Source organism: Euleptes europaea, chromosome 1 (assembly GCF_029931775.1).
Source record: "Euleptes europaea isolate rEulEur1 chromosome 1, rEulEur1.hap1, whole genome shotgun sequence".
NCBI lineage: Eukaryota > Metazoa > Chordata > Lepidosauria > Squamata > Sphaerodactylidae > Euleptes > Euleptes europaea.
Genome location: NC_079312.1, coordinates 82,084,002 through 82,109,855, shown reverse-complemented (window position 1 = coordinate 82,109,855; position 25,854 = coordinate 82,084,002). Strand labels below are relative to the sequence as shown.

The window sequence follows — 25,854 nt, the reverse complement described above, 5'->3', positions numbered from 1 at the left end:
TGGCTGTGCAGATTTTTTAAAACATTGCTTTGGCAGCAGCTGCCTCCTCAATCCTGAATCCAACCAGTGTCTTTGGGTCAAATTAGATATGATACACAAAGGATTTGTTTTATTGGAATTCATAGCATTATTTTCAAACATTGAAGCTACGGAACTTGGGTCAGGGAAGCAATGCTGAAGGACGGGGTGCTCATCTCTTTCTTTCATACTGTGTTGGCAAATCTGAAGCACCCTTCAAATTTGCTTTTTTGTTCCTTTTTTTAGCTACCAATACCTGTCTCTCTACTCATGCCACTTTGAAAGTAAAAACAAAAAACATGGAAAATACTGATCACAGATCTCTCATGTCATATCTGGTATGGCCTTTGCATAAACTACTGCTTCTCACCCTCCATGCTCTTTCTCTAACAATGAAGCAATATACTGTACTTTTGTATAGAACTGCTGTAAGAATTATTGGCATAGTGCATGCGAAGCACCCTGAGCATCTAGGAAAACGGCCACAGAAATTCTTATTTTTCTAAAATTTTACATCTTACAGAATGTAATGGAATAATTAAGAAGTACTCACTCTATGATGGCTTGACTCAGCTTGGCCTGTCAGCTCAGTGAGCCAGTCTGGGGCCTTTGACCCTGAATGCTCGGATCCACAGGTACCCCTGGGAAACTTGAAATGTTCAGACCTGTAGATTAAGTGTTGCTCCTGGCTATGAGGAAGTGGTTCCAAGACATAGCTGAGGTTGTTGCTCAGTACTATAAGGCCACTGAAAAACAAAGCCAATAAAATGAAGCTTGTGAAGGGCTTATATTTATTCCTGTTTATCTGAGACTTAACTTTAATTATCTTACTGCTAAGCAATAGTCCATTTAGCCCCATGTACATTGTCCAGGTTTAACTTCACTGCATGCTAATGCACAAGAAGAGACACAATTGTTCTTCCATCTTGTTTCAGACCACTTAGAATAAGATTTCAGAAATGGCCTGAGTCTGGCTTAAACACTGGTTCTATATACTGCATGACTACCTAGTACTATAAACATTTCCATAGACTCACAGTGCCATCCTAAACAAAATTACACGGTTCTAAGTCTGTTGAAGTCAATGGCCTTAGCAGGTTGAAACTCTGCTTAGAATGACATTGTCAGGCCATTGAGAAGTGTTCCAGAGAGAGTCTGGGTTTATTAGAAGTAGCTTTAGCATAAACCAGCAGTTCTCAAACTTTAGCAACCTGGAGACACTCATTATGATCTTAAAATGTTCACAGACCTCCAAGCATTCCCTCCTCCTTCACTGGACTCTACTGTGGGTCAAACAGCCCTGTTTAAGCCACACATGGAGTCCGCTGCCTTCTCGCATCCCCAAAAGATGTCACTGAGAAAGGTATCAGCTGCCCTTTAAAAGCAAGTTTATGTAAAAAGCTTCTATTTCCTGTAATGACTTGCATCAGGGGGAAGCTGATGACAACCTTAAAATCCCTGATCCAAGTTCTAATGTCTCACCCTTGATTGGGGGCTTCATGTCAAATAAAGCAAAACAAAACAAAAATTCCTTACTGGAGAATAACTTCAAGCCAGATGCTGGCTGAACAGGGGTGGGATGAAGCCTGGAAAAACTTGAATACAAAAATATTCAACTGGCTGTCAATGGAGGGTGCCCTTCCTCAAGGAAAGATTTGACTGTGCTATCATGGTGTTGTTGTGTGTGGACAGAGGGTTTTGCAATCAGAAGCTATACCAGTCAGGTCAAGCTTCTTTCAGGGGAGGGGAATAACTAGATCATGAACAGATGGAATGATTGTGAAAGGGTCAAGTTCTCCACCATCAGTTAACTATGCCCTTCAGGTCATGGAAATTATTGTTGCCCTGTGAACTCCTCCAGGAAACGTTGGCTTTCTAATACAGAGAGATGACAACACTCAATTCAAATTAAAAAAAAAACAGCAGAAATGGCCTGTTTGGAGATTAATCCTTTGAAGATTTTTACCTGACAAAGGATTATAAAAGTTAGACTCTGGCCAGTCACTGTCTCTTAGCACATCCGACTTCACAGGAGTGTTGTGACTATCTAACTAGTGGAGGGGGAAAGAACTATGTATATGAGTTTGAAGGAAGAACAGAATAAAAAATAACCAAATTGTGTTCTGAGAACCTAGACCTGTCTGGATGCTTATCAGGGGCTCCTCAATGAAATTTCGGTAAAGACACACAAATACCTCTGTGAGATGGCTTTTCTATCACTAGAGGAGAATACTGGGTAATTTTAAGGATGCTCTCTCAGTTCATATAGAACAACACTATGATCTGATCACTGCTTTGCATTAACTGACTGTGCATCCTAAATACATGCATCGGGTCCCATAGCCAACATACCAATGCAGAAAAAGTTCTCTGTGAAACTGTGACAAAAAAGTCTAAATGGGTAAATATTCTTGTTAACAACTGGTTTATTATTGGGTTTCTTGTAGATGAAATTTTTCCTGTTCTTTTTTAAATTTGCCATTTTCAAAAATCAAAATATATCAATCTGTTAAAATATATCAATCTGAGGGAAAAAATGAACATAATTGTGATCTCTAAGAATTTAAAATTAAAATGTTAAATTATATATTAAGCTGTAGAATAAAGAAGGGAAAGATGAACAGGTCTAATTCCTAGCCATTAGGAATAGGGTTATGGGAACAGAAATAAAGTATATTACATTTAACAAAGTAATTAAATAGGAGATGGTGAATAATAACTCATCATAATGGTTCTTGGAATGCTTTACAAGACAAGTTCTCCCCGTTTTATAGACTAAAAATATGCTCTTTCAGTTTACTGGACTTATGCTCGAACAGAAATCTCTAAACTGCCAGAATGGCGCAACTTCAAGCAAATTGGGGAGCGACTGTGAAATCTTGCATGATTGTTTGTACAGCTGCCCCTTGAAAGCCCAAACTATCTCTACCCAGACCCTGCACTAGCATTTTAATGACAAATAAGTATTCCATGACATTCCTACTACACGGACCCCTCGGTAGGATGCTCACCAGTTATCTTCTGGACAGGCCCACAGTAGGTGCTTTGAGGCTGCAGAAAGTAGTCTTTCTACTGTCTCATCAAAAACAACGACTTGAAATAGCTGGATGCTCTAGGCAGTATTCTAAGGGTGCATTAAAAGGTTCCAGTGATTCCATCTCAAAATGCACAGGAATTTTAGATGGGGCTTTAAACTAAATGCATTGCCAGTCCCATTGAGGTTAGACCAAAACTACAGCAAAGAGAAACTGTAAGTTACACAAGAAATTGAGTAAGATAAGAATGGGGGCTGCTCAAAGCACAGCAAGGCTTTCAGGAAATTGGGAAACATTTATTGCAGTAAAAGGAAGACTTGGAAATGTTTCATGAAGATGTGTCTCAACAGAGATGTTGAAGTGTTTATATGTATTACATTTCTGTTTGCATTAGACACTGCCAGAGGGCCAGATACAAATAGAATAAGTAAATCTTAAGGTACTGATTAGATGCTGAAGATGTGTGAAACCTCAATACAACCTTCAAGAGACTAGATTGTTCAACAGACGTCAAAGGCTACTGTTAAATGCTAACCCCTTGACCCCCGTCATTGAAATCTGGGATCTCAGGTCCTTGTCTTGGGTCATCTATAGTCCAATATACCATTTCTGACTTTGCCTTAAGATAAAGTTGAGGCTGTTCTTTAGGTTACGAGATTACCAATTCAGTTACCAATGTAAGCCAATATAGTAGCCATCATTGTTCTCTTTTAAGGGTCTTGCACTATTTCTGTCTCATCTGTCTCTAGTTTGCTTTAATGTTGAGCTTGAAAGAATTACGTCTTGTGTGTCTGTGTCAGTACATATAAGCTACAGCTAAAAAGATATTTCAGATCCCTGTGGTGCAGAGTGGTAAGCAGCAGTACTGCAATCCATGCTCTGCTCACGACCTGAGTTCAATCCCAACGGAAGTCAGTTTCAGGTAGCCCGGCCAAGGTTGACTCAGCCTTCCATCCTTCCCAGGTCGGTAAAATGAGTACCCATCTTGCTGGGGGTAAAGGGAAGATGACAGGGGAAGGCACTGGCAAACCACCCTGTAAACAAAGTCTGCCTAGTAAACGTTGGGATGTGATGTCACCCCATGGGTCAGGAATGGCCCGGTGCTTGCACAGGGGACCTTTACCTTTTTAAAAAAAAAGATATTTAGAAGCGGAGCAAATTATTTTGCCTCTTTCCCCAGGGGGGTTATGATTGTGAATATTCACATTTTCTCAGTTAATAAAAAACACAATCATTTTAAAATCCTTTGGAACTAGCCTCCATTCTAACAAGGGACACATATTCCTGAAAGCAAGAAAAATGGCTGCCCTTTCATACAGTCTGCCTACATGCCTCAATATATTAACATCATAGCTAAAGCTCTGTTATACATCAGAGTAAGGTAGTTAGACCAAAGCTGTCAGGTGGCTGGGCTTTGCCTCTAGATCTGGGAGGCTTATTGGAAGTTTGATTTTTAAAATTTAACTTGTTACTATGTTTTATTACTGATTTTATTGTGAGATGCTTTGGGTCCCATTTTGGAAAGGGAAGCAGTTTATAAAAGGCCTCATACATATATAATTACAATGTGATTTTTTTATTTTTCAGAAAATTTGCAATATTGCTGTGGGTGCAACTTGTTTCTATTGATATTTTCTACTCTGGCCTGACAGATGGATCTACTAGTAGAATCTAAAGTAGCAGTAGTCTCATTATTTTAGCCGAAGGCTGAACCAAGATCTGTTTCCCATAAAGACTTATGAATGGGTATATATTACATAGTTTAATGCAAATATTTTTTTTCATGCAGGAGGGTTGGAAACATTTTCTCAGAGGGGCTTTTTACAAGCATGTCAGGCAGAGGCAGGAGGAGATGGCTGCAGGAATAGAGAGACACACCCTTTCCCTTTGCTGCTCCCCACTGCCCAGAGAATATAACACGGAAATAAATACATGTGCCTGTTTAGCTGCCATATATTTCCAATAATCCTAAAAGGATTTAAAATAATGTGATGCATACTTGGCAGCTGGGAGGAGGGGCTGTACTACAAGTGCAGAGAGAGATCTTTTGGACTCTGTAGCCAAGAAAAAGAAATCAGGAACATGAGGGATGAAATTAGGTCAGGCTGCACCTGCAATGCTTCCTATATTGTGTGGGTTCTGTCTTCTGTCAGCCATAAGTAGCCAAGGTTTACTTTGTTTACACCACCAAACTGTTTGTTTATACTGAAATGACTTGAGGTTGTTGAGGGATTAAAAAAAAAATTGGCACAAAATTGTTTCCTGGCTGGACTACAGCCCAGCAACTGAGCTTACAAATGGCTTTGAATGAAGGTGACTGAAAGAAAAACACATCCTGTTTATACAAAAGTATTTTTAATTAACCATTTTTGGAAATCAGATTCCAACATGGAGAGGGTTCCCAACCTCCAGGTGGTGGCTGGAGGTGTCCCAACATTAAAGTTGATTTCTAGGTGACACAAAGCAGTTCACCTGGAGAAAATGGCCGCTTTGGCAATTGGACTCCATGGCATTATACTCCCCTGAAGTCCCTCCCCTCCCCAAACTCTACCCTCCTCTGGCTCCGCCCTCCAAATCTCCAGGTATTTCCTAACTGGCAACCCTAAACATGGAATAAATAAGTGCAAATCTGAAGTATAGCATCATGGCTGAGCAGGTTCTTGTAGAAGCCTGACATCATTGGTCTCATACATATATATAAACAGTATAGGGTTGCAGAATAAATGTATTTTTGGTGGCTATAAATGTTGACACCAAATATATATAGTGAAAAATTCAGGACATTGATAAAAAAAACATTGCTTTTATGTATTTCTGTATTTTATGTATTTCAGGGATTTTATATTTACATGTATTTGCTTATGACTTTGTTAATGAGCAATAAACTGAAACTGAACTGAACAAACTGATCAAAAAACAAGAGAATATAAGGAGACAGAAAAGCAAACATGTTAAAAAAAGGGAAGATGGCAAAAAAAAGACTTCTTGAAGCCTTTTGCGTAAGACAGCTCAAAGAAATTAGATTCTGCAGTATGTGATGAGCACTACTTCCTATGAAGATTGAAGCAGCAATGCAAATAATGTGCTAAAAGATGTATAATCGGTCATACTTCACTTTCAGAGGGATAGCTATGCTAATCTGTTTCCGGAAAAACTAACGGGAGCTCGTGGCACTTTAAAAACTAACACAACTTGATTCATGGACTAGAGCCCACTTCTTCAGATGCAACGATTATGGCTGCTAGGCCTCCCACTATGAAGTCTCCTGCTGGCAGCCATCTGTTCCCTTCGCCACTTGGAATCCTGATGCCACTAGGTCACTAACAGAGCAGTCTAGACTGCTTAGACTGGAGTAACTCTGCATAGGATTGCGCTGTTAGTGTAGCTCTAGGAATTGGCAGAAACTCTTGGCTTGGCAACTCTAGAAAGACTGAATCCTCACTTCGCTGCCATTTTATGTAACGGCTATTTTTTTAAATAGTAGTGTCAAGGGGCAATGAAACAGAAGAAGATCAGGACGAGCAGTAATCATGTATATAAAAAAATACAGAGATCGTTCACTAGATCTAATTTGAGACTGTTTTCTGTGAGAGAGAGTTTAGACTTTACCGTAGACCACTGCATGCGCTGAGTGCCACACTGGAATCTTCCATCCCTCTCACTACACCATGGTAAAAGCAATGGTTCTGGGGAGGCAAATTGGAGACTGTCAAGGGAAGACGTCATTCTGTCAACTCGTGTTTGCCCCCGCTTTTCAGAGCACTTTCTCTCTCTCTCTCTCTCTCTCTCTGTCACACACACACACATATGCATACACAAACACACACTAGATGAGACACAGATAAGGTACTACATCTCCTTTAAACTTGGTTTTGATGAAAATTCCTGCTAATTTATATTTCTCAGTGCACTTTCACAGCTTTCTCAGAAGCATACCACAAGAAAGGAGACATTTAAGACTCATTTCTTCTGGACATTTTCCACTGCCATGAGCAGCATGGAAAAGTATGTGGAGGAACTATGTCTCAGTGGTTGAGCAGCTGCTTTGCATGCAGAAGAAGGTCCCAGGTTGAATCTTCAGTCTCCAGTTAAAAGGATAAGACAGCAGGTGACATGAAAGATATCTACCAGTGACTCTAGAGAGCCATTGCCAATCAGGATAAGCATTACTGACCTTGATAGACCAATGGTCTGACTCAGTATAAAACAACTTTATGTGTTCAAGTGACCTGTACTATATTGCTTCAAAGGATCCCTTTATAAGATATCAAGGTACGAAATTAGATGGACAGGAGTTCCTATACTGCAGTTTCACAATCAAAGGAAACATACAGGATGAATAAAGCCAGATCAACCATCATACTGCTGCGCTGAATGGGATGAAGAGCAACTGTGTTGAAGACCGAAGCCTAATACCGTCATCAAATTACAGTGACACCTATGCTGCTGAATATACATGGCTCTGGGATCATTGTCACTTTTCAGCTCTTTAAAAACTCAGGTGGCACATGGTGATAATGACGCATGAGTTCCCATCCTTATTAATGGCAAGAAATAGGCTTTTAGGACCTCAGCTGACAATAAAATTCCATCATAGTAATCTTGCTTAGAAAAATTTAGGCTGAAAGGAAGTGAAGGGGAAGCAGTGCCAAGAAGGGTGAGCTCATGGTCTTTAACTGCTATTTTGAAATCATAATTAGCAATGTCCTTTTGGGTTGCAGTCTCAGCAAAGTGCCAGCCAGTTGAAGTATTTCCAACCAGTAACTCACAAAAAAGATTTTGCTGGACATAACATAGCTCTGCAAAAGACTGTAACAGGCACAGAGAGACACTGCAACGTATATCCAATATATAACACATTTAGAGTTTGGAAGCTTCGTTGATAAAGGCTTGGCTTGAAGAAACTGGGATGGGAGATAATGAGATTGTAGTGGGTGACTTCAATTTTATTATTCAATTTTATTAGAATGAGACCACATCCTGTATGGAAACTGGCATGAACAGGGCAATCCTCAGTAAAGAATCAAGGAGACATTAAAGATTGATAGAGAATGGGCCATACTGGTGTAATATTCATCACATGGAAAAGCTAAGCCCTGTCATATTCAGTGTGTGTGAATATAAGAAAAGCTCTGATGGCTCAGATCAGTAGTCTATCTAGTCCAGCATCTTTTTTCACCCAGTGTCCAACCAATAGGGTTGCCAACCTCCAGGTACTAGCTGGAGATCTCCTGCTGTTACAACTGATCTCCAGGCAATAGAGATCAGTTCACCTGGAGAAAATAGCTACTTTGGCAATAGGACTCTATGGTACTGAAGTCCCTCCCCTCCCTAAAACCCCGCCCTCCTCAGGCTCCACCCCAAAAACCTCCTTCCAGTGGCAAAGAGGGACCTGGCAACCCTACCAACCAACTGCACTGGAGGCCAAAGAATCATAGATCATAGAGACCAAGGCCTTCCATAGATGTGGAAGCCATCATTCTGTGGATGGTCTAGCCATTATAGCTAGAAGCCATTGATGGACCTAACCTCCAATAAACAACTGTTTGGAATATTATCTCTGCATAAGCCAGTTTTTCATTAAGGAACAATTTCTTGTTGAATCGATTCAGCCACAGGGTAATTTTTGTGGTTTACAAAGCCGGAATATCTAAGTCACATTTGGTTTTTAAAAATATGAAGTATATACAGGTTGACAGACTTTGAATAGTCTTCACTATTGGCAAAAGAAGGAGAGAGGGGAAAAGCAGGTCTGTTTAAAGCGTCTGGAGCAGTTTTGTACCTATTTCCTCTAAGCAAGCTAGCAGTTTCCTTCCTGCTGTCAATTGCACACCCAACAAAAATTAAGAACAATCTTTTTGCATATGTACCACAGAGTCACTTTCCAAAGGCTCAGATAGTAATGAACACAGAGAGTCTGTCTGCATATTGAAAATGAAAGATTTATATCCTAAGATCATCCTGAAGATTTCTTTAGACCACACAAATGTAAATTACTTCATCAATGAACTCATTTCAAAGAGGCTATCAAACGAAAGACTTAATGGTACAAATAGCTACACATGGGAGAGGACTACCAATTAAGAGCCAAAAGGGATGTGGTGGCACGAAAGGTAAAGCACTCTTTCACACATAATTTGTGTGTGTCTGACACACATCAGACGATTTAGGTGTAGCTTTAGTAAGCCAGCAATTCAGGTTTTGGGAGGGTACATTGCTAGCATCCTAGCTTTATATGTTAATAAACCAACATGTGTGATTTAAGTACATTTATACACGATGCAGACCACATGGAATTTTTATATGAGCAAGTTTACCCATGACTGCCATAATTCAATATTCTTTCAGAAAAGGCAGAGAAAAAAATATCAATTTTGGTCAATTCTTCCATATCAGGTATTTATATAAGTTCTTCTTGGAGTATGCTGTTTTGCAAGTGAGGCAGAAATATAGTCTATTATTAACTCGTGTAGAAACAATGATGGAGAGAATCCTGTGGGAGGATATGGGGGCCAACAGTAGTCCTTTTCAGCCATGACAGTTTTGGTCCTCAAACCATATGTAAGGTAAGACCATAACCTGCAATTCTCCCGAGGTATGCAGTCACCATTTTGTGTGACTATTTTGTAGCTTTGGTACACACAACTGGATACCCAGTTTGGTAAGCATTTGTGGGTATCAAAGTTGGGACATACTTGCATCGCCCTAGTCATACAAAATAGTGGCCCCCACATATCAGGAAGATCACAGGTAGCACAATCTTCCTTATATGCAATTTGAGCGCCAACATTACAATGACTGAAAAGGGCAAATGGCCTTTGTAGAACTGGATTACTTTATATATAGGGCCACTATGTTGTTTACCTGAACAACAAAGAAGACACTAAAAAGTAAAAACAAAATTAAAATGGTTTGCTGAGAGAAAAGAAAAACATATTTTATCAAGCTAACCAACAGGGGGAAATTTCCACCAAAGTATTTAAATGCTAATCAACTTAACCAGCTGAGACAGTCTAAAGACTGTAATGTATGCAACGATACAGTAAATTTAAGGTTACAGAAATTTAAGTCCAAACGTAGGAATAAAATAACAAGAAAAGGAGATGGACTAGGGCTGTTGATTTGGTTCGGGCTGAACCGAAAAACAGTGAATTTTCCCTGATTTGGCTGTTTTTCGGTTCGGACGAACCAAACTCAAAAAAGGCGGGAAATGGGGGAGCTGAATTTGCTGACTTCGGGGGTTCGGAGAATAAATTCGGCAGATTCGCCCCCCCCCCCGCGCCTTCACGGGGCTTCCATGAAGGCGCGGGGAAGGGGCCCTTTAAACAGGTCTGCGCCTCCCAGCTGGGAGGCGCAGATCTGTTTAAAGAGCCCCTCGCGCAGAGAGCACAGCCAGCCTTGCCGGGAGTCCCGGCAGGGCTGGGGAGGGGGTCTGGAAACCCTCTGCGCTCTCTGCGCAGAGAGCGCAGAGGGGCTTGACAACCCCCCGCCAGCCTTGCTGGGAGTCCCAGCAGGGCTGGCGGGTGGTCTGGAAACCCTCTGCGCTGCCTGTGCAGACAGCGCAGAGGGGCTTGTTGGGGGGCCCTTTAAACAGATCTGTGCCTCCCAGCTGGGAGGCGCAGATCTGTTTAAAGGCCCCCCCGCGCGCCTTCAGGGAATCCCCCTGAAGGCGCGCGGGGGGGTGCATTTTCCCCCGAACTCCAGATCCCCCCCCCCTGAATTTCAGGGATCCGAAGCGGGGGAGTTCGGACCTTTGAACAGCCCGAATAAAAATGGGCCGAATTTTGCCGAAGCCGAACTATACCGATTTTTTTTTTCAACAGCCCTAAGATGGACCCCTCCACTGGCTAAGTGGAAAACTGCAGGGATAACATTTAGGGACATGGTTCTGAGCAAAGATCCTTTCCTCAGAGAAGGAGGAGACAAAAAAGAACAAACCCTCATTCAAAATGTTTTTTTTAAATTATTAATCACACAATGATAATAGTAATTCTAATTATTTAAATAAAATTCACGTGACCACAATACGAGTAATCATGCACTTTCCAACATTTTTATCCTTATACGGCAGCTGACAAAATTCCTCTTTGAGTTATATGGTAAATGTTCAAAACAGCATGGATTGTCAAGACCAAGTGTGGGTGAAGTGTGAATATCTGGGTCTAAATGTATCTAAAGTGTGATCAGGTTGAACACAGATGTGGTGGAAATAGAATGAACTCATCTTGTCTCATTTTTAGATGGAAACCCACTCCAAATGCAGCAATGTAACTGGGGAGGGACAGGCTACGACCACCAGCCTAAGGAGGGTGGGCAGCAGCTTGCTTTTTGTGGTCTGGTTGAGTAAGCCCCCATAAGCTCAAGGAAACACGGGGACAGCAGGCAGCAATTCGCTACTGGACTTAATTTTCTTCTGAAACCTGCTACAAAATAATTCCCCCACAGGGAGTTGCCTCATGCCTGGTGCATAAACCCTGCAGAGGGAGTTACAGTTCTCACTCCCTCATACTCCAACTCGCTCTTGTTCACTTCAGCCCCAATTCCCTCTGGGCTTCCCTTTTTAAGTCCCTCTCAAGCATATATTGAGGCTGGGCTTGCTTATTATGTGGGCTCAGTGCTCTCACTGGCTCTCCCCTCTGAGCCAGGTTGTGTTCCCACACCCCTAACGACACACCACATGCCAACCACCCTGAACCTAGGCCAGACCTGGGGAACTGTCCTTTCCTTCCACTTTCCCTCTGTATCCAATCTAGGGTTGCCAAGTGCCAGGTGGTGGTGGGCAAACCCCCGCCAATCCACCTGGCTGCTCGCCAACGAGGGTCGATGGGCAACGCATGCATGCGCGCCTGCCTGAGGTGACAGGACACTTCCGGTTTACACCCAGAAGTGCCACATCGCAATGGACCTTGTTGCAATGCAGCACTTCTGGGTGTAAACCGGAAGTGCTGCGATTGTGTTGGTGTGGCCACGCACGGCACGCCCGATCTCACCTCCACCAAAAAAGCCTCCCGCCGGAGCAGAAGACCGACCTGGTAAGCCTAATCCAGTCTCTGGACTTCAGCCATGAAGGAGTCTGCCTGTCTGAGCTAGTTAGTTCTTCCACGAGTCTGCCCAGGTGCCAGGGCAGTCCCACTACAATCCATGATCTAACTTCTGCTGAGATTTGGGCATGTTGCACATTCTCAAAATGGCTGCACTTCAGTTTGCATTCATCACCTTGCAACCTGGCAAGGATTGCACAAGGGCACCAATTGTATTAAGCAGTGCTTCTGCTTCGGCATAATATGCTACAAAATTACACGGTGATTAGTGTTATTGTGGAAGCTTGGGTAAAGGCCTGCTTCAATTGTGCAAAACTGCAGCAATGAGATGTATAATTCTTACATGAAAGAGGACATACAACAACATCTCTCTCACCGACTCACCAGGACATAAACCGAGAAGCATTCCCCCACATTTTTGCAGGCATACATGTGGGGGCCATCAGGCATTTGAACCAGGTCTAAGGCTTCAGGCCTGAGAGAAAGTCCTATTGAACTCAGTGAGTTATCTGTGTTGACCTGCTTAGGATTGCATCGTAGGTACCAGTGCCAGTGTCAGCAGTGGGCAGGGTAGGGCAGATGCTGAGGCCCACCTCTGCTGTGAAATAATTGAAATAATTGTGTGTTTTTTCTCATATTGCAAACTTCATACCATAGTAAAGGGGAAAAGGGCAACTTTATGGTGATGGATGCTAAGCTCTCATCAAGGTGCCAAGGAACAACTTGCCCACTCTAATGACTCTCATCGTTAACAGCAAATCAGTGGACATTAAGGAGAATTTTTTTGGAATTTCGGCATGTCACAGATTCAACAGGAAAAGGTCTTGCAAGCATTGTGTTGGGCACGGTGACAGAAAAGTAAGGATTGTTGGTGTCTAATATTTGTGGACGATACTGTGACAATGGTAGCAAAGTAGTGCAACCCATTGTTCTGTAAAAAAAAAAAACCTAGACATTCTTTGTACCCTGTTCTTCTCACAACTGAATTCTTGTGTTAGTGCATGCTACAGACAGTTCTGGGCAAGCAATGCATTTTTTTGTAATATTATATCACATTTATTCATTTTTTTCTGGAGTAACAAAATGCTGGGAAGTGGCTTAACAGCATTTGCTAGGATTGCCAGCTCTGGTTTGGGAAATACCTGGAGATGTGGGGGGTGGAACCTGAGGAGGGTGGGGTTTGGGGAGGGGAGGGACTTCAATGGGGTATAATGCCTTAGAGTCCACCTTCCAAATTGGCCATTTTCTCCAGGGAAACTGATCTTTGTCACCTGGAGATCAGTTGTAATAGTAGGTGATCTTCAGCCACCATCTGGAGGTTGGCAACCCTGGCATTTGCCCAAACTAATCCCGAAAACTCTGTCCCAGACATCTTGGAGTGCTATATAGGGTTGCTAAACTCCAACTGGTGACTAGAGATCTGGGAGCACACCAAACAAAATATGACAGGAAATATATTTTCTTCTTTTTGGTTTTATAAAAAGTAATAAAAGTAACTAAGAACGCATAAATTTGGTATGATTTCTCTTTACCAGAGTAAGCAAAGTGAAATGAAAAAGGGAATGAAGAGGAAAAAGTGAAATCCAAATGAAAGGGGCCTTATGGAAGGAGTATTGTTAGAGGAGAAAGGGGCCATGCCAGAAGGGAAAGGGTGACTTGTTATATTCTATTACTCAGGGCTTATATAAACCTGGAACTGGCCAGATATTAAATAGGTTTAAGCTTGGAAACTCAAGCTTGGAAGGTTTAAGCTTGGAAACATTGAAATACTTACTGTGTGGTTCAAGGTGATGGTGTAGGGGGTTCCATTCTTAGTATAATGAGTTTCAGTATAGCTTGGTGCGAAGAGCTGCCTGCCAGAAATAAGAAAATCACATACATAAAGATAGAGATAAAGAATTATATTTTGTACATTATCTGAACTATCCAACTGTCTGAATAATATCTTGCTGCCACATCTATCCAATGGCTTATCCTAATATTTAGCAAATGAAACATAAACAGTTCCAGTTAACTTGTGTGGGATTTGGGTTGAGCCTGTTTACAGCTGTATCAGCAAAGGTGTGTTTTTGATTGCTTGCACAATGTGGTGCTGAAATAAAGTATGTATATATCATAACACCAAATAAAATAAACAAATACAGTGCTAGATGGGCTTTGAGAGGTGAGAGGAAAAGGGCTGACATTCAATGTTAAGAGGCGTTTGGACTTTAATATGACTCAAGAGAAAGAAAGTCTCTGTTCTCATCCTCTCCATAATTTATAAGCACATATCCTGTCTCCACTGTCATCATCTCTAACCTTAAAAAGCCATGAAGCTCACTGGGTGGTCTTGGTTAAGCTACTAAGTCTTGGCCTAATGTGTTTTATAACATGAATGATGTAAGAATTGTAAAGCATTTTGTACACAAAGTATGCGGAGGAGACAATTAAAGATGTCTAATGCCATCAAGACAGTTATTTCTTTGCTGCATTCCCGCAAAACCCATTTGCTTCTTTCTGTTCATCGTCACTGCTACAAACCATTCATAGTCTCGCATCTGCAGACTGCAGCAAACCACAAACACTACAGACAGAAAGGCAAACCCACTACATTAGAAAGTAGGCCATAGTATCTCCTGTACCATCATGAGCTGGAGAGTATGAAGCTGCAAAAAACAAATTACTCCCCTTCCAAATTGTATTAACCTCCAGGGAAGTAGCACAAGCAATGGGCAGAGAGCAAGCAATGTCCTCTGGAGAGGCCATGGCCAAGCCATTCGCTAGCCTGTGGGTGCTTTCATGAAACTAAATGAGATTGTGCTCCAAAGGCAAATGTAGTAACATTCAGAGTCACCTAACTGATTCGGATTGGATTACACTAAACACAAACTGTTCCTGGATTTCAAAAACTGAAATCTGATGTACTATACCTCAAGTGTAAGGTTGCCAGCTCCAGGTTGGGAAATACCTGGAGATTTTTGAGGCAGAGCCTGAGGAGGGCGGGGTTTGGGAGGGGAGGGACTTCAATGCCATAGAGTCCAATGGCCAAAGCAGCCATTTTCTCCAAGTGAACTGCTCTCAGATCTCCATCTAGTACCTGGAGGTTGGCAACTCTTCTCAAGTGAAAGAAAAGAGCAAGTCAGAATCTAAATACCAAAGCCAGTGTTCACATTAGTTGAGGCCTTTAGGGTAGCATGAAGGAGCTGGCCCCTGAACAAGATTTCCCCAGTCATCCTACTTGAAGGGGTGCAGACTTAAGGTTGCCACATCCCTCTTTGCCACTGGCAGGAGGTTTTTGGGGTGGAGCCTGAGGAGGGTGGGGTTTGGGGAGGGGAGGGACTTCAATGCCATAGAGTCCAATTGCCAAAAAGGCCATTTTCTCCAGGTGAACTGATCTCTATTGGCTGGAGATCAGTTGTAATAGCAGGAGATCTCCAGGTAGTACCTGGAGTTTGGCAACCCTGTGCAACTGGAAGGAAAAAACAGATGTGGAAAAGGGCTCTGCTATCAGAAAGGAGAGTGGGAATGAGAAACAGCCCGACAGAAATACAGCTGTGCCACACCCTGTACCTGGCCCGTGCCGACTTGGAGCAGCCTTTCTTAGGCCAGATGGGACTCACACCTGCCAGGAGCTGCCTTCTTATTACCCAAGAAGCCTGCTAAAAGGGGGGGTGGGAAATAGGCCTGGAATCCTTAAAATGCCGACCCTGGATATTCCCAAATATTTCTGGAAATAAATGGACCAGGATTCCCGAGAATCCTGAATACTGCTCTGGATACCTTATCAGTATTTTTCGGTATATTCAGGTATTTTTTGGGTATACATTTGGACCAGATATAGTCGAGCACACATTGCTAAACCACATACAAAGTATTTTAAAGTAAACTTGATTAGATGTAACGCAGCATAAATGAATAAAACTGGGTTTGCAGAAAGCTTATTATCCAAACTTTCTTCATTACCTGTACCTCCTGATTATCCAAATCCACCATGTGTTCCTCTTGTTCCACACCAACTTTTTTCAATAAGAAGTCCTATAAAGCATCTAACAGTACAATCCTAAACAGAGTTACACTCTTCTAAGACCATTTACTTCATTGACGTTAAAAGAGTATAATTCTGTATAGGACTGAACTGAAGATGTTCAGATGAATTGAAATTCAGGTCAGAAAACAGACAGGCACAGGGTTATTGGGGTAATTTATAGCCCTTTCCATTATTTCACCAGAAGTTCAGCCTTTGATATCCTCTTGTGCTCTGGATTCAAACAGGTTCGTTGAACAATATCCAAGTCATGACTTATACCCGGGCAATTCTATGCAGCCATTAAGGGCACTATATAATCAAGTTATATTGTTTATATATTCCCTTAATTGTTTGTCATTCACTCAGTTTCCTCATATTGTTTCCCAGGCTATGATGCCATTCTTCAGACTATTAAAAAAAACCAAAAAAAAAAAAAACAAAACCCAGGAAATATTGGGATTATTTACAGCAAATCCAAATGATCAAACAAACCTCCACAATCTGATTTTTGCCATTCTTAACACAAAAAATATTATTGTGGCCTACAGTTAAGAGGAAAGGATAGAGAAGGAAGTAGGTATAATATTTACTGTTGGTGTTTTGAGCTCAATCAAGATTCTACATGAGTCAGTAGTGAAGCTCCGGGGCACAATCCAGCTTCGAGATAAGCATCCTGGCACCCATTGATTTCAGTAGGCTTAAGTATTGTTAACCTTGCAATCCTGAAGGAGGGGGCAAGGGCCTCAGGAGGTGGCGTGACCCCACGCTGGCATCTGTGCCACTTTTTCACAGCGCCAAGTGGCATCAGCGTCAGCATGGGGGCAAACACATCGGCGACTGGGAGCGACAGAGGTGTGTGGACTGACGCTACCATATCAGCAGCAAAATCTCAGAAGGGAAAGCCCACGCTGGTGTAAGGGGGACATTTCTGGGGCATTTCCAGGGGCAGAGCTGACATTCATCAGCTTTCAAACCCCTTTCGCCTCAGGAACACCCATTCAGCTGAAGCGTGTAACTCCATGGAGGAGTTACTGGTTTTCCCCCCCTGTTTTTACTCTTATTTTGTGACCAGGAAGCCTCTGAGGCGGTGGTGCAGCTGTGCTGCTCCCATCTGCTGTGTTTCTACCCCCTCCTTCAGGAATGGAATGTCTGTCTTGGTGCAGACATAATACATGGTTACAATGTAATTAAACTAACTACAGTTAGTGTGATCATCTGAATGCAGGCCACTTCAATGACTATGGTTAGTAAAAAGGTAAAGGTCCCCTGTGCAAGCACCGAGTCATTCCTGACCCATGGGGTGACATCACATCCCGATGTTTACAAGGCAGACTTCGTTTACGGGATGGTTTGCCAGTGCCTTCCCCAGTCATCTTCCCTTTACCCCCAGCAAGCTGGGTACTCATTTTCCCAACCTCGGAAGGATGGAAGGCGGAGTCAACCTTGAGCTGGCTACCTAAAACCAACCTCCGTCGAGATCGAACTCAGGTCGTGAGCAGAGCTTGGACTGCAGCATTGCAGCTTACCACTCTGCGCCACGGAGCTCCTACTATGATTAGTACAGATCCATAAAGCCAGGATCTGAAATCCTAGCTTGGATCTGGTTTATTATCCACCATTTGTCTTAATTACGGTTTCAGGTGATGAAAGAACACAGATTTAACTCATATACAACCACACCATTCTGCTTAATAAATTACATTTTTTAAAATCCCTGTTGAGGATTCATAGCCAAAACAATACAAAATGAAATAGTTTAATCAAATGGCAATCTAACATACAAATGACAACACAATTTAAATGTAATTTGTCCAATATTGTCTTCTGAAAAGCCGGTTTAGCATTAATTTAAAAATAGCTATTGGTGCATCAACCAAATCCAGGTAAATCATGAACTCTCTGCTACTGGGGGGAAGGTTCATGACATAGGTCCTAGATTTCCTCTGCCCCACAGATACAACATAAGGAGAGCCCTGCTGGATCAGACCAATAGTTCACTCAGGTTAACACCCTGTTTTCCCACAATGGCTGACCTGGAAATGTACCAGCAAGGTCACAGAGGCCAAAGATTCCCTTTGCACCTTCCCCTAACATTCAAAGGTATACTGCCTCAAAACACCTAGAACCCATTCAGCCACTGACAGACACGAATTTACCTAATCTCCTTTCAAAGCCAAGGCATCTAAGATAATGGCCATCACCATACCCCATGGCAGAGTTGCATGAATTAATTGAATATTATGCAAAGAATACATTCTTTTGTCAGTCCTGAATCTGTGTGCTATGTGCCACCAAGTCACTTTCCACTTATGGCGAACCTATGAATTAATGACCTCCAAAGCATACTATCATTGACAGCCTTGCTCAGGTCTTGAATCTACTTCCCATCAATTTCGTAGGGTAGCCCCAAGTTTTGGAAGTGGGAGGAAAAGTCTATCCGTTTTCTTCAAACTAACGTTTTCCCCTTAATCTTTTTTCTAAACTGAAAAGTGCAAGATTCATAGAAAATCTTGAGACTTTCCCATGATATCTGTGGATGACATTAGCTGAAGTCTAGGGACAATGAAGGGTTCTATTTCAGTATGAACTCGTTCATTTTGGTTATGACCTTCGTGTAGCAAAGATAAACTTTAGATAGTACTATGTGTCAGGATCTCAGAAACCAGGAAGCAAATAAACCACAAGCGGTTTTCTTCTTAAAATACCAAGACAAGAGGGTGGCCTAACCTCTGAGACCTTCTGAGCCATGTACAGCAATCTCCTGAAAGTCCAAGAGCCACAAGCCATGCACATCCTTCGTGGATACATTAAATGTAAGTGAGCTACTTAGAGAACCATCTCCATGTAGAAAGTCTGTGTTTTGCTCAGGACATGAACATCCGTAATTAGCCATGTTTGCTGAATATTTCTGCTGCCACTTCAAATAACAACCCTCAAGAACAATAACATTTGACAGAGACAATGAATATGATGCTAAAATAGTTAAATTTGCGCAGCCAGGAAGCAGAGTCACATCTGATGAAGCGTTATTCTATTAAAACTGATTCACCAATACTTACTGAATGGCTATTTGTGTATCAACCTTGTAAGGTGCTGATAGCAGCATTTGACAACTTGTTTTAATCTATGGGGGTTACCGCACTTTGTATTCCCAGCGATGTATTAAGAGTTTGAAAATGTTATAAAAAACATCGCTTTAAAAGGGTTTTTGGATACCACGGCTTATAAATGGTTGGAAGACGTCTTCACAGCTAAAGGGGCCAAACAAAGTGTGAACAGTATTTTTTATAATATTTTCAAACTCTTAATACATCACTGGGAATACAAGTGCTGTAACAGCCTATATTTTATCTGAACTGCTCAAGAGGAAGCTGCTCTTTTTGATAAGGCTATGTTTTTGTCAAAAAAGCCATGGCCACAAAAATGGCTGTGTTTGACCCTAAGTCAATGTGTTAAAGACTATTAATCTGCAAGTCTGTCTCAATGTGTACACACAATCACAAACAAGCATTGTGTTTTTTTTGTTGGGTTTTTTGGTAACCCAAACCTAAAGAATTGTGACTTGGAGCAAAATAACTTAGTAATGTGATCTTATGCATATTTCCTCAGAATTAAAGCCTATCACATTCAATGGCACTTATTTTCAAGTAAGTATGTATAGGATTGTAACTTTAGATCACTCCCCCCCAACTGTTTGTGGAAACAAAGAACTTGGGGAAAGAGATCTAAAAAGGGAACATAGTTAGTGTTGCCAACTGCCAGGTAGTAGCAGGAGATCTCCTGCTAATTCAACTGATCTCCAGCCGATAGAGATCAGATCGCCTGGAGAAAAATGGCTGCTTTGGCAATTGAACTCAATGGCATCGAAGTCCCTCCCCTCTCCAAACCCTGCCCTCCTCAGTCTCCGCCCCAAAAATCTCCAGCCGGTGGCAAAGAGGGACCTGTCAACCCTAAACATAGTGTTTGCTAAATAACAACATTCTACAGTCTTTCTGAGACCACGGCCAGTCGGAGTAGATCTTCAGTATGACTCTGTGCTCATTTATTCAGCATTCAGTTCAATGGAATGCACTCCTAAATAACTTGAGTAAGATTGCAACTATATAGCACAATCATATGTCCATTTACTTGGAAATAAATTCCAACGAGTTCAACACAGCTTATTCCCAAGTAAGAATGAACAGGATTGCAGTCTTTGGCTGCCTTAACCCCAGAAGAAGAAAATGTCTCATCTCAGAAAGGGTGTTATTATTTGGGCAATGGAGAGCTTATATTTATGTAGCCTTTTAGCATATGCCATACCTTTGCTTTTAAGTAATAATAACCTGTGTTGATGCAGCCTTCTGCCTACTGCTTTAATGTCCTCATATTGATATATAGTTTCTGGCTCAAAGATGTTGCGAGTTTTCATTCAGCTGAAAACCTCAGAAGCAGAGTCATCTCCAAAGAGTGAGCAATGGTCTGGCCCAGAGCCATAATGTACAGATGTCTTAAAGGCTGTGTTACTCTTCTAGCTCTATTCAGAGGGCTCTTGGCCCTGCTCCACCCTATCAATGGTACCATTGTTCAAGACAAAGCCTCCATCTTAATGCCACGGGGCTGCTTTGTGAAAGGGCCTGCAGAGAAGGGGATTTCTATTTTGTGGTATTGAGTACCATTACATGGTGGGAGTGTCAAATATCTTACGAGTGAGGAGATGGAAATTCAGGTCAGAACAAAGCATTATGTCATAAAATGGAAGCATGGGAACAGAGAGACACATCACAGCTCCCTTGTCGCGTGGCTACTTTGGAGGTCGTATCCGTTCTTACATAATGGAAAGCCCCGTCAGAATGGAGAAAGTCATCCTTCCTTTGCAGTGTGCTATGGTGTTCCATGTCTCTCCTGCTATGAGCCCATGCAGCAGCTTCACTCAGCACATCAATGACTTGTAATTGTTCCAACCCCTGCAAGGGTATGTTCTGCCGCTTCCTACTTATGGGTTTTCCAGTGGCTGCTCCAGTGTTGAGGAACAGCTTTCCAGAGGGAATTAGAAGGTCTGCATCTCTCTTGGAATTTTGGAGCACCTATAAGCTGGAGGTCTGAAGAAGGGGCTTTGGCTCTTTCCCAAGATTGCCATGGGGCAACTTGGGTTTTAAAGTTTTTATGATGGCTGTGTTTTAAAAATAATGGTCTTTTATGAATAGCTGTTTCACTTGCCATCACCCCTCTGATGACTTTGGGTCTTTGTGTTGATTATGCATGCCGTTTCTGACCTTCAAAGGTTGCCTTGCTCTCCCCCAGCCTTTTCCCTCGTTTTGTCTACATTTTCAAATTTGAGATAAAACAAGTCTCTGAAAATTCAGGCAAAATGCGTGGAATGCGAGGCGACCTCTGACAGTAGGAAACAGCCAGCATGCATAATCAACACAAAGACCCAAAGTCATTGGAAGGGTGATGGCAAGTGAAACAGCCATGCATAAAAGACCTATGTTGTGTGCCATTTTAACTGATATTACTCACCTTGAATCCCAGTTCCCAGTTCTTTAGAAGCAAGGTGGATTCATAAATGTTTTAAGTAAATGCCTTAGGGATGTTTTAAAGTTACAAAGGCATAGATAGAAATGCAGTTTTGAATTAATCCCATCCTTGAATGTGTTGTCATAGTAACTATGACATATAACTAGCGGGAAGAAGAGATACGCATAATTAAATTTGACAAGGCACTGTGTTCTGTGCACTAGGCTTACCATGTGCCCACTGGCAGCAGACAAACTCCCACCTCCACCCCCAATTTTCTGTCCTTGAGCAATTGAGCATTGGGAGAAACAAGGGAAAAGAATGATGTCACTGCATCTATGACACTCCCCCTCGCCAGTCTCTGCCAAAGAAATTTGCAGGCATCGGTCTAGCAACCCTACTATGCACATTTGTATTTAGATACACTTTGTCACAGATGATCCATCTCATAACCAACTGCCCAAGGTGTCACAGGGTAATATTTCAAAATATTTTGGAATGGAAAATATTCAACAATAATTTCAAGGTTGAATCAAGATGACCGCCTAAACTCCAAATAATTACTCTAGACATCAGCATTGCGTCACCTTGGAGGATTGTGTTCCTGTGGAGCTATTGTCACCATGCATATCTTTAACATAGAAAGTGAGGGACACCCGTATTCCAAATAAATAAATAAAATACATTACTGCCTTGATGAAATAGTTGTTATAGATGCAGAACAAGGTAAAACTGGAGTGCACAGTGGTAGACCCTGAGGAAACTATTTAAGTTTGTATAAATAAGTCTAGACGTTAAAGATTTGGAAGAAAAGATAAAAAGATCGGAAGAAAACTTAGTAAAAAAAGGGCTGGGGATGAGTAAGCACCTTTTCTGACTTAAAAAGAATAATGAGTGACTGTGGAATGGTCAAAGATCTGGTTCTCAGAGAGGACCAGGAAATATCACAGGGAGATAAGTAAAGGAAACCGTTCCTTTGAAGGGAACAGTTCATTTTTATACTCTAAAATGCTGCTAATCTTCAATGTACATAGGTGTCTGAGCTGTCTAAATGCTTGATCTAAAAGAGAAGCATAGTCAGCATAGAAGAAATTCACACTGCAAAAATTGTGAATAACCATTAAATCAAGAAGACAGCCCCAGCCCACCTTCGAAGAAATGAGGGCAGGGCGGATTTTGGCTGCAGTCGCAAGAATGAGAGCAAAGCGCTGGGCATCGTCAGGCCTGATGATCACATGAGAGTATGGGCTGCTAGCCCATGATCAAAGACTTGCAGCTGAATTTGTGAACCAACTCTACTGAACACTATTGCCTTTGAAGTGATGTCTAGCAATATGAAAATGCAGTCTATGGAGTTTGATTAATAATGGCTCTTCCATACATGATCCTGAAGCCATCAAATGATATACCACTTCCAAAGTTGCACCAATGTACCATTTTGTTCTGGCTGTGTCCTCTCCAGCAGACAATGCTTAATAGGTGACAATTGAAACTACCCCTTGTTGTATTTAAACTGAATTGGAACACCTGGATTCCCAAATGGAACAGAAACATCTGCAGCATTTCAGACCATTGCATAATCCTCCCACACACACTGGCTTGATAGACTTGGTTTTTCAGCAGCGCACCCTGGAACTGTCCAAAGAGAAAAGTACTCTTCTAGAAAGGGTTTTCTGTCAAAAGCACTTTATGCAGATTGAAGCAGGTCCTCTTATGCCCCCAAAGATTGAAAACTACTGTTGCAAAGCTGCAGAACAAAACCTACAGCACATCTTTCTGCCAGATAAACAAAAAAGAGGAGGTCAGGAAAGGAAGGAACTGTTCCTTCAGCGTGGGAAACTGCAACATTTCAAATCACGGAAGAGATAACTTAGAGAGAAAGCTAGCATCCTTGTCTAATCCTTTTACAACAAAATCAGTATTCCAGAACAGAAAAAAAGGAGAAAGATGAGCTAAAATTCCCCAGATGCCAGATGTATTTTTCTGATCATTCAGCTGCTCGTTGAGAGACCGAAAAAAAAAGTCTAAGCCTTCCTGTCATTTGTCTCCATAAGTATCCCTCCATGTACAAAGCCATTAGAGATGAATAGTGTGGGGTCACTGTGCAGAAAATCTTAGCCATCCTTCCTGCTGATAGAGCTAAACTGGATAACAACCTCCTCTCTTCTTCAGTGCTTTAAACAAAAACTGGAAAGGAAACCAGATAAGGCAGGAAATGATAGACTGGAAGTGACCCTTTATGCCACAGTTCAGAACCTCGGGAGAAATGAGCTTTCTTGTTAGCCCTGACAGAAGGAAACAGTACAGTATGTTTGGCAGTCACAGGATTTTGGTTTCCAATTTACAGTAATCTAGAATTAGATCTCTGAATTGGGCTGGGGACCAGGACATTTTTTGTGTTGCATCACCTTGCATCAGCTAGTTTTGGAGGACATTGATTCATAGGGTCGCTATGAGTCGGAAGCGACTTGACGGCACTTAACAAACACACACACACACAAGACCAGCTGTTTACCCAAAAGGACAATTTCCTAGATGAAGCCCTGTCACACAATCATTATTATATTCATCACCCCCTTCCCCTTTCACTCCTCCTAAATAATCTGTTTGCATCTGGGACTTTTCCACCCCTGAGCATCAGGCAACATCACTGTTGTCGTTCTGGAAGGCTACTCTCCATAGGTTTTGCTGTCCATTTGCTGTGACTTTTCTGTTATGCAGCTGCAGAGCTTAAGCATTCCAGCAGCTCATTTTATGAGGGGAAAAAAAGAAATAATTGGGACCGCACCAGGTGTTTGGGGATGGATTCAAGAGGTTGTATCTAACAGAACAACTTCCTGTGGAATTAAGCTTGCGCCTTTTCAGTTCTGGCAACAGCAGCAAAATTCAACTAGTATTAGTGCCTGATGCATCAGTCTATGTTCTGAAGAGTGGTCTCTTCACTTGGATACCAAACTTGTTGCAAAATGATAAGTTCAGATAGATAACCAGGGAAGTATAAACTGCTGCCTTCCAGCTTCTAAAGCAGAAAGAGGAAATAAAATGAAACCTTCAAAATAACAAAAAGTTATGAAAGAATATCTGGACTCGTTTACAGCAATTTCACAGCCCACTGCAAGCCCCAAGTAGGCATGATCCACTGGAAACAACTCGTTGATTTCATTTTAGGATTATGGCCCTGGGTCTATTCCTAGCCTACAAGCAGTCTGCAGCTGCATCCACAGTTTGCAAGATATGGCACTATTGTTATGCAGCAGCAATCATTCAAAATGGGATTGTCCTGTGTAGACAAGCCAGCCCAATTAAGAAAGATTGTGGTAGTGCAACTTTCCTAATGACATCACCAATCATCTTGCCAATGATAGCTGTTTACAGGGGTGGCAGAAGGGCAGCACAGAGGAATTTCCTCTGGACTCTTGCAGCCTAGTGTCTGCAGCATAACTTTCAAGGAAAATTTAAAAGTTCTTAAATTGTAAGATGCAGACGTATATTACACTTTATTATTTTTGATCTTATATGCAAAATGCATATAATGTACATATATGTATATATTGCGCCGCCTGGCATATGCTCCATAGCTAGAAAAACTTTACTGCTTGATAGCACCAACTTTATTGAGAGAGATCAATTTCAGCCGCAAAATATGCTTCTGGCCCTAGCATTGCAAACTGGAGAACTGAGCAACTTTCCAAGCTATGAATGCTCATTGTCTCAAGTGCATGGAACACAGTTCTACATGCCCAGCATCTCCTTCTCCAACTAGAGGTGCTGAAATGAAGCACCTCCAGAGAACTTTGCAGCCTAGATGTTACTTCATCTAGATGTTACTCCATCCTTCATCTGCAATATTATACCCCTCAAAAATGAGGAAGTCAGCATTCTAGTATTCATGACAACATTATTATTACAAAGCTCATCAAATTAGATTTCATTTTGCGAGCAACACTAATCCGTGCTATGGAAATAAATGATTTCATCTAGGAAAATTGTATAGATGCATGAGTTGGATTGAGACCTGGGAATGGGAGAAAGATACTAAATGCATGTTGCTTGTAACAGGAGTACTCATATTTATGCTTAAGGTCTCTGGATGTTCACTTAACAACATCATTCATTGGCCTCAAAGAAGTCCTGACCCGATACAGCTTTCTTGCTTTTATTTTTTCCCCTCTCACTGGCTGATTATAATATCTACTGGTACTGTCCTTATTGCCATTATTTTCCCTACAGCATGTGATCAAATTTTAATTTT

At 41.8% G+C, this 25,854-nt stretch overlaps 1 protein-coding gene across 1 annotated transcript in view; it reads right to left on the bottom strand.

Moving 5' to 3' along the window:
* ADAM19 (ADAM metallopeptidase domain 19) overlaps positions 1–25,854 on the bottom strand; it is a 70,499-nt gene that overhangs the window by 29,848 nt on the left and 14,797 nt on the right. Inside the window, exons 4-6 of the mRNA XM_056847530.1 lie at positions 13,869–13,947; positions 6,663–6,739; positions 572–764 (exon numbers count right to left, since the gene is read on the bottom strand). Coding sequence (XP_056703508.1) covers positions 572–764; positions 6,663–6,739; positions 13,869–13,947 — 349 coding nt within the window. The remainder of the gene's footprint in view (positions 1–571; positions 765–6,662; positions 6,740–13,868; positions 13,948–25,854) is intronic.